Source organism: Micromesistius poutassou, assembly GCF_964030765.1.
Source record: "Micromesistius poutassou genome assembly, chromosome: 5".
NCBI lineage: Eukaryota > Metazoa > Chordata > Actinopteri > Gadiformes > Gadidae > Micromesistius > Micromesistius poutassou.
In genome coordinates this window covers 18,549,559-18,559,558 of record NC_140275.1, presented here as the reverse complement: position 1 = coordinate 18,559,558, position 10,000 = coordinate 18,549,559, and the positions used below count along the sequence as shown (strand labels likewise).

The window sequence follows — 10,000 nt, the reverse complement described above, 5'->3', positions numbered from 1 at the left end:
TAAACACACTGAAGAGAATCTCTTGGTTGATAAAGGAGACACGTGTGAATAGATCAGTTTTAATAATAGTTCTGTTTGAAATCATGTACACACGTTAAACAAAATCAAGTCAAATCAAGCACATAATTCATCCCTCCCCATTAACATGTTTCCTTTAAACAATCTTAGGATATAATTGTCCACTGCCACACACACACTCATACCGAGAGAAAACACGCACACTCGTTTTCGAAGACTACAATATCATGTCATATTTAGTGCGTACTTCAAGCCGAGGGGAGCAATAGCGTCGCCTCGTTTAACTCCTTCAGGTAAATGAGATGAAGGCGCAGGGCTTCTTTTGATCAGACGGGACGATGCATAATGAGGAGCTCCGCCTACAGTCTGACATGTGGTCATCAGAACGCTGTAGAGGGGAACCCAAAACCCATCAGAGCTGTCCTCCACATTCCCCTGACCCCACTCTGGCTGCACAAAAAAAAAAAAAAACACTGCATGGCGGGGAGGTGACAGGGAGGCCACAGGAACGAACCTGATGGATGAGAAGCACTCAGACCAACGCCCACCAGCACACTGCCCTACACACACACACACTCTGCACAACCACACTGACATGGATATAATAATGGAATGAATGAGGAGCATTAGAGAGGTGTGTGTGTGTGTGTGTGTGTGTGTGTGTGTGTGTGTGTGTGTGTGTGTGTGTGTGTGTGTGTGTGTGAGAGAGAGAATCAATAGGGCCTTCTGTCCACACTTCATATTATAATACACTAAATAAGAGAAAGAAAGAGGCACACACAAGCACAGCAAACCGGCTGTGTCCCGCGGGCAGGAAACACAACATAAGGACAGACTAACAAGAGAAAGGTACAAGCCAAAGTAATCACACTTAACTAAAAACAAACTCGCTTACAAATCAAACATGTTTTTTAAGCCTCTCTCTCCGCGGCCTTCAACACGGTGAAGCCTTTTTTCAGAGCAGTCGGTGGAGAAGTACAAAATGCTTTGGTTTGGACCCCAAAAGAAAGAGTTTACAGCAGAGATAAATTGCAGGTGATTGTTCACACGATGAATAGAGGACTCATTGTAGAGACGCGTGGCGACAGGATCATGCAAGCAGAGGAGGAGCTCAGCTTTAACACTCGTCCCTCATCACAATGAGAGGGACAGAGGCGACAAACACAACAGGATTCATAATGTGAGAGCTTTTCAAACGGAGGACAGCCCAGCGTGAAAAGCACTCTGTCAAGAGGAGATGAAACAAAGGGGTCCGGGGGGGGGGGGGGGGAACCACGGAGCAGAACCACTTCTCTCACTCAGGGGCCTCGGGTCACGACCCCCCTGGGGTCTATCTGTTGTGGGCTCTGCAGTAAAGGGGTGTGTGTGTGTTTTGTGTGTGTGGTGTGTGGGGTGTGTGGTGTGTGTGTTCAGTTCTTGAGCGCCGCCTCGTAGCACTGGAACACGCACTGGGACACCTCGGCCGCCCGGCACTTCAGAGACACCTGGGGGGGGGGGGACACATCAGGACACATCTGGTTAATTATTATCATACAGCCAGTTAGCAGCATCATGGAGACCACGTTCAGAAGGAGGGTCCACTCAGAGCCTCCCGGTCCAGAGCTCCTCCCAGGCCCCGGTGAGGACCAGACCAGGTCCGGGCCTCTTCCCGGGTCCTGGCCCGGTGAGGACCAGACCAGGTCCCCGCCTCTTCCCGGGTCCTGGCCCGGTGAGGACCAGACCAGGTCCCCGCCTCTTCCCGGGTCCTGGCTCGGTGAGGACCAGACCAGGTCCGGGCCTCTTCCCGGGCCCCCAGTGAGGACCAGACCAGGTCCAGGCCTCTTCCCGGGTCCTGGCCCGGTGAGGACCAGACCAGGTCCGGGACTCTTCCCGGGTCCCGGCCCGGTGAGGATGAGGGCCTCAGAATCAGGAACACGACTGAATAACAACAATGAAAAAAACTGTGCTGCTGGGTTACCAGTGTCAGGCCGGGTTCAGCATCTTTAAAGGGTAAAGGTCATTTCATGAACAGCAGACTGGTGTTTAGGTCGGTGTGCAGGTGCAACCACGGAAACACAGCAGAGAGCCAATCTAACTCCAATCACAAGTGGTCACGGGAGAATCACTTGAGAAAGAGAGACAGCTGGTGTGACTGCCGAAGATCCCCATTGCGCCCCCTGATCCATGACGTAGCCAGGTACTAGGAGGTCTGGGTCCTCCTGGGCCCCAGTGAGCCCAGACCACGCCGCCCGCTGAGAGACCCCCCGGTGTTTATGCGGAGCCACGCGCCTCGTGACGTTTACCCCGTTAACTTCACGACTAACAATGGTGGAACTTCAGGTAATTTTTAACTAACTGTCAGCTAGTCCCTCCACAGCCGTACGCTGTCCCTCCTCCGGCTCACATCGACTAACGGAGAGAACTGCTTCAGGATTCAACAACCATTCAATAGCGGTCATATTGGAGGATGTTCATGGTATATGTATTGATGGGGTAGACCCTTCTACAGCTGTGCCTGCATCCAGCAGAATACAGTTAAAAACAACTGTAAAGGGACTTTAGAGGGTACGGATTTGTGTGGATCTGAAAGCAACAATATTATGAAACCCAGACGGCTGGAATTCACACTGAAACTGTATTTGCGCCAAGATTACCAAGAAACTTGTCTCAGACACATTTTTTATGTTATGTTATTAAACCATTTATATTGGAAAGCAGCACAGCCCCACTGGAAACCCTGCTCAATATTTTGATTTTGTTTATTACATTTTTATACAGAGAAAATTATGCTGTGAACATCCAAGACAGAATTTATTACCATAGCATTATTATTTTGCCAATTTAGCTACATATTATAGGTTGGTGTTTTTGGGGAAAACAAGGTCATGTTTGCAAATTATATTGATAATGGCTTTTTGAGGGACAGGGAGGATGATCAGCAAACCCAGTCCGGTACAGACATTTATTCAGCTAGCTACCTAACCAGAAATTATTCGAGTTATTATATTATTATATATATAATTCAAATTATTTTTTGAACTACTTACAGAATATTAAGTGCCATACCATTGGCACATATACTGCATAAACACAGGGGCAACATGTTTTCTGACTCACCAGATATTCACTAACAGATATTTCACTCACTGTCAAATTTTCAAGCAGCTCTGGATGATGATAAACTTGTAGCTGTCGACTCAGTCAGCCTGTGACTGATCTTGTCAACAAACAAGCGGAGCGCACACCAACACTCATAGGATAAGTGTTGTATGAGATAAAGAGCGCTCGAGACTGCAGGCTAATAATAGCCTTATCATTTATTTTGCTTATTGAAAATAATTAGATTGTGGAGAACGCATATTCAATAAAAAAGTGCTGTCCCGAAACACCTGTGCCAACCAGTGACAGCAAGGCAGCGACACAACAGTTCACCACGTTTGCACAACAGTTCCTCCACCTTACATGCAAATACACCTCATCCTAGGAAGGGAGGAAAGTGCCAAACTAATGGGGCTGCCACATGCTCCCGTAGTGATCTCTGGGCTCCGGCACTAATATCTGTGGCGGGGGGCATGCACCCTCCTGATCCCCAGAGTGGCTGATGCACTGAGGGGCTCGGGGGCACCGTGTGAGCAGTGTGTGAGCAGCACTCAGCGCTGGTGTGGAAGGAGAAATAGATCAATCTAGGCCAAAACATTTGTTTTTTGTCATAGATCATTATCTCAATGTGTTTATTGAAAACCAAAAAATACTTTCTGCCAGAGCAACAAAAAACGAATGTGTGTCTAACACACCTTTTAATTCTTTATTATAAATGCAATGTAAATAAATGTGTTTCACTTATAAAGATGAGGGAGGGATGTACCAATGTCCTTCACCACAGTGTTGTCATGGTGATGAGGATTGGGAGGAGACGTAGATAAAGTCATAATAGTTGTGTCAGAGAGTGTGTCAGAGAGTAAGACGATGCCAAATTAACTGAGTACATCTTATTGATTTTGACAACATGAGTATTCAATACAAACTCCTCATTGGCAGTTTTAAATTTTCCAAAGGAGACCAAAAGTGAGTCGGCAAAATAATGCAAATGTGCAGAAAGCACTGAACTACTAAGAGGGTGCTGCGTCCCTCAACAAACAGACATAGTCCTCTACTACTGCTCACCACCTTCCACACCACCCAATAGGGTTGATGATGGCCACACACACCCTCAGGGTACAGCTCATCCATCATTACATATTGTGTATTTTTTCACTATTTTATTTGCTGGTGGAGGGGTCTATTAAACATATGGGTGATTTATTTTCCAATTATTATTAATACATTTTAGGCTACAGTCGGTACTTGTGATACCAATTGCACACACACACCATCACACCAAAAAAGAAACGTATATTAGCGTGTGATATTAATGTCGTGAAGCCCTTCAAGGACAGAATAGTTTACACTTTGGGTCACCGGGGAAAATTATACTTTTCTACTTTAACAGACAACCAGTGCTCAGCTTCAAGCATCAGTTGGCTTGTCTGGCTCTGCCAATCGAAGAGCCTTGTTTTCTCAGGCCCTCAGAGGAGAGGCAGGCAGTGATGAATGCTTTCCTTGACTGAGTGCAGACAGGGCAGCAGCAGACGGCGGAGAGGAGGTCCAGGATGGGGACTAAGTATCTATCAAGGCATGCTCGTGTTGAAAAAGAAAAAGGCTCCCCACTGAGTCTGGCTTACAATCCAAGGCCTCTGAAGTCGAGTAGCATGGACAGAAATACTGGTCATTTAGCAGGACATCTTTGAGAGAAGGAGGAAGAACTGATATAGAAATCGAACATTTCGCTGATAGCACCGACCGCCATATACGGAGTAAACAGAGTATAAAGTAAAGCTTGGATTCCATGTCATTTCTTTTCAAACGCTCGGTGGTAATGGAGAACAGAGGGAAACGGAAGTGTGGATGAAAACCTGTTGAGAGAGTGATGTGGAGGACAAAGAGTCTGTCTTCATCTCTCCCCACACACGCAACACGCGCCCACACCCGACACATCACTACAACACCATGCAATCACACAACCGTTGCTCATCCCCTGCCAACCAATCAGACTCCAGCTCTGGCTGGGATCATGACCAAGAGTGCGTGCGTGTGTGTCTGTCGCTCACCGTGTAGGTGGGGCTCCCGGTCTGAACGCGGAGCTCCGTCAGCACACAGATGCCGTTGGTGAGCTTCATGGACTGGTAGAGCATGTCCTGGCCCTCCACCGTGCGCTTTGCGATGGTGAACACGTTGCTGCCCAGCAGCTTGTTGGAGGCAGCGTCTGACACACACACACACACACACACACACACACACACACACACACACACACACACACACACACACACACACACACACACACACACACACACACACACACACACACACACACACACACACACCTTAGGACTTAATGGACAACCCACACATTTGACAATTACTTAAATATTAGCATTGGTTTTAAAATAGGAAAAGTGTCTGATTAGCAAAGATAACAGGGGAGAATAACAGGTAAGAACGGACGGACGGTGCTCCTAAGCTTGGATCTGCCAGTGCTGCAGAGCAGACGCTGACCTCCTCTAGAGCCCAGACTCCTCCCCTGCACTACACTGATGTCTGCAGAGGGGAGGGCAGGACATACTGATGGCATGGACATACTGATGCACGCCAATCAGAGGTATCAGGACGTCTCTGGAACGCAAGCAACCTGTCATGTGGAGTCACAACATTAGAGATGGACGGCGGTGAGTTCACACCAAAGCGGCTTCATGAGTCACCATGTGACACGTCCTCGTTGTCCGCTCAGAGCCAGCAGCGCTGAGTGGACAACGTGTTAGAGCTGCGGTGCTGCATTGAGAGGCGGCATTGTGCTTCTTCCTCCTCCTCACCAGAGTTGAGATGGCAGTCGTTGATCTGGAACTGGGCCTCGTTCTCGTTGGGGATGTCTTTCCAGGTGGCCAGGAACACCTGGCGGTCTGCATACCACAGAGAAACAGAACGATGCTCATGACCAAACTCCTCTCTCCCCTGAAAGGTGCTGAAGTATGATTTACCAGATATACAGTTTGAGTGATTTGTTAGAAATGCCAAAGCCATCCATGGGCTTTGGCTCCATGAGATAGCAGCTTGAGTTGACTGCACCTGCCTCTGTATGAGATTAGATAGAAGGCACTTGTGGTTACATCTCTTCCCTGATTGGTGTGGAGAATTCATCTTGCCTGTCAATCACTTTTGCGCACAGTGTCATCGTAGCGGAACGACACACGAAGTGAATGCAATACAGGAGGGCGGGACAGAGAGGGAGGTGGGCGTTTTAGAGTCTGTGTGCCATTTTAGTTTAACATCCTACTCTCTTCTCTTTCTGCTCCCTTTAAAACTCTAATTCTATCTACAGCATCTTGAGGGCAAGCGAGGCAAACAGCCTCAAAAATGACACAATTGATTGACTCCCTCTGGGCGTGAGAGATCAATCTAATTAAAGTATATAATAATGTTTCAGTGTAAACAACCAATTGAACTAATTGAAATGATGGCTGAAAAGACACTTGCTTTGCCAAAGTGAAAAGGTTAACCAAACACTGAAATTAAAAACATTGGGACTGCACTGAACGCATCCAACCCTTGAGCAATTATAGCTGATTAGAAAATTGGAGGCAGGTGTCCCATAAAGTATGCGACATCCATCAGCATGAGCACTCGCACATGGCATCTGTTCGTATTCATTACAGCAGGTAACTTACAGCCCCAACGGATGAGCCATTAATGAACCGTTTGAATGAGGATATGTGACCTTGGGCTGGACCTATTCATATTGGTATTATGGCTGAGACAGAACACGCTGTGTTCCAGCAGTAGTGACGTCTTTCCCAGAATCCTAGAGACTTGATTGCTAAAACGACCTGCGTCATGACTCTTACACATAGGGGCGGCCCCTATGAAAGAAGGTAGGGAGCAGGGAGAGACTGCGGAGGCTCTGTGGTGTCAGAGGACTGTGGAGGGCAGCGGGAGAGAGAGAGGGAGGGAGGGAGGGAGGGAGGGCGGGGGACATGGACAGGCAGCACTCACCCATCTTCCCGTCTTCCACAAACAGCATGCTGATGGGGTACTGGCAGCTGAAGTAGAAGACGTCAATGTTGTTCTTAACTGCCACCTGAGGAGCGGGATTTGATTGGAGGAGGAGGAGAGAGAGGACAAACAAGAGGGATAAATCATGAGCAGCTGTCCAGGAGTCATTACAGGGCTCTTTGAGGACAGCTGCTGCTGAAGTCACACCGAACAGCGGAGGGGGGGGGGGGCCTTGCAGGAGGAACAGACCCAGACACCTCACTTCTCCCATCAACTTGGCCCCCCTAGTCCCTTTTTGTTGAGGCTGGGCTGCAGGTTCGTCTCAACACGTCCTACACGCTGAAAGAAGCTGCATTTGTCCCACATTGCTTTGCCACACTGACTCTAAAATGGCATCAAGATACGGAGGTTCAGGAACACCTCTTCCCCGAGGGGTCAGCCGCTGATAGCCATCAGGTGGAAGTGTTTAGGCTGCAGAATGGCTGGGGAGCTGGGCCCTGCAGGGGGTCTGAATCATTCATGAGCCGGGCTTGGCAGCAGCCGCAACAGGGCCCAGTCAAATGAGACCAGCCGCACTCATTTAAACCTCACTCATCAAGATATACAATATAAATGTACGACTTTGGGCCAGACAACACAGTCGTGTTGACCGGGTAGTGGGTCCAGGTAGGGCTGTCGATATAGACTAAACCTTCCATCACGATGAAACATTTTCTGCAAATTCTATAAAGAAAATGTGTACCCAGAATAACTACATATGCCTCATGACTGCTTTTTAATAATCCTATCAACTAAATTCCCCCACACCGTAGTGTTATACTGAGAAACCCACCCCTCTTTTCTTCCTAAAGATCACATCTCTTCACCCGACACCCCATGAAATCAGGAGCCGTCTGATGGACTTGGCAGCTGCAGGTGTTGATGACCTGGGGTGAACAAGAGGCTGGCCCGCGTGAGGAGCAGAGATACGGTCTGTACTCATTACACAGGTTCACACCAGGTGACACAGTGACCCCTCAGAGCCTCACTGTGTTACAGGATCACACCAGGTGAGACACAGTGAAGCTATGACCCCTCAGAGCCTCACTGTCTTACAAGATCACACCAGGTGAGACACTGTATTTATAATCATGCAAAGATTAGGATGCTGCAAAACTCACACCTCCCTTTTATTTTAACCAAACAAACAATAAAACCACTTCTGGACACACTGATCCTATTCAAATAGAGCTGGTGTTCAATAAAGAGCTGACATTCTATACAGTCGACCCCACGGCTACAGATACATTCCACACTGAGCCCTCTTGTCCTGTAGGTATAGAAGATACCACCTCCCTTGGCAGCTACAACAAATGTCTGCTCATACTCGCCTCATGGAACTCCATCATTCAACTAGACTTTACATGGCTTTATATACTTGTATTATCAATTTGATTACCATTTGTGTTACGTTTACCTCTGAGGGAAATCCCTCGCATCACAATGAATTCTGTATGAAATATCAAATTCTATTTCATCTGGATTCTCTTTAAACTCCTAAAAGGTACAGAGAGTACCTGGAGGTTATTAAGAGGCTCCATCCTAACAGTACCTGGAGGTTATTAAGAGGCTCCATCCTAACAGTACCTGGAGGTTATTAAGAGGCTCCATCCTAACAGTACCTGGAGGTTATTAAGAGGCTCCATCCTAACAGTACCTGGAGGTTATTCAGAGGCTCCATCTTCATGACGGGGCCCACGGTGTTCAGGGGGAGGCTGACGTCGATGGTCTGGTTGGGGCTGAGTGGCGTGGGGACCTGGAGGGGTCCGGCAGGAGCCAGACCGAAGCTAGGAGACATCATCGTAGCGTTAGCATTATTAGCATGTCGCTTTCTCACCACAAGTCACTGACTCCCTCAGCTATTGTCAGCGAACCTACCAGCCATCACTTGAGATGGACTTACATGATGAATTCTAGCAGGTGTTTTCTTTGTCATTTGCTTTTTATTGAGTTTTATTTTACAGAACATAAACAAAGGTGGTACATATGTCTGCAGGACATCAAAACAAACACAAATAAAAAGTAAACATTAGGGAGAGGACCCATTACAAGTCAAGAAGTACATTTTTACACTTATATACACATAAGTATAAGCCCACTCTTGTTCATGCTTACTGATGTACTGTATATTTACCATAACCATACATGCATATCACCTACAGATTTGTATCTTAGATGCAACAAAATAAATAAAAAACAACCCTGCTCTTTGACAGGAAAATTATATTGAACTGAGGGCCAATGAAAAGGCTCTGCCGGGCCTCACCTGTTTCTGTTGAACTGGATGGCGAAGTCCGTCATGACGCTCATGGCCTTGTTGGTGAGGGTCATCTCCATCTGGATCACGCCTGCACGGCGGGCGAACGTGCCCATGATCTCCAGACCCTTACCCTTCATGGCTGGGAGCCACAACTTCACACACACACACACACACACACACACACACACACACACACACACACACACACACACACACACACACACACACACACACACACACACACACACACACACACACACACACACACACACACACACACCTTAATCCCTTATCAAGCCATGCCTGCCCCGCCGGCTTCAATGGAAATCAGTCAGGCTCTGATGTGGAGAACTTGTTTATTTGACCTTAACAGAACATGGTGGTGGAACAGCACTGTGACTGGTCATTGACTGGTCACTGATCATTCTGTTTTTATTGTGCACCCATAATCATTTGGGTATTCATGAACAAATCACATGCATAATTTTTCTTCAAGCATCACTTACTGTCTTCGGAGGGACGAAGGTTCCCATGGGCATCCCCACACCGCCCCCCAGGTCGAACAGGTCCCCTAGACCTCCGCCCACCGGGGCGTTCAGGGAGGCCGGCATCACAGCC

The 10,000-nt window shown here is 47.7% G+C and overlaps 1 protein-coding gene across 4 annotated transcripts in view; it reads right to left on the bottom strand.

The window, feature by feature from the left end:
* Positions 1–45: 45 nt before the first annotated feature.
* Positions 46–10,000, bottom strand: part of ap1b1 (adaptor related protein complex 1 subunit beta 1) — a 25,371-nt gene continuing 15,416 nt past the window's right edge. For all 4 annotated transcript variants that reach the window (XM_084468646.1, XM_084468647.1, XM_084468648.1 and 1 more), the window contains 7 exons: positions 9,889–10,000; positions 9,389–9,534; positions 8,780–8,909; positions 7,084–7,168; positions 5,907–5,993; positions 5,145–5,299; positions 46–1,502 (listed from right to left, as the gene is read on the bottom strand). The exon at positions 9,889–10,000 is cut by the window's right edge and continues 26 nt beyond it. In XM_084468646.1, coding sequence (XP_084324772.1) covers positions 1,428–1,502; positions 5,145–5,299; positions 5,907–5,993; positions 7,084–7,168; positions 8,780–8,909; positions 9,389–9,534; positions 9,889–10,000 — 790 coding nt within the window. In that variant the 3' untranslated portion in view covers positions 46–1,427. The remainder of the gene's footprint in view (positions 1,503–5,144; positions 5,300–5,906; positions 5,994–7,083; positions 7,169–8,779; positions 8,910–9,388; positions 9,535–9,888) is intronic.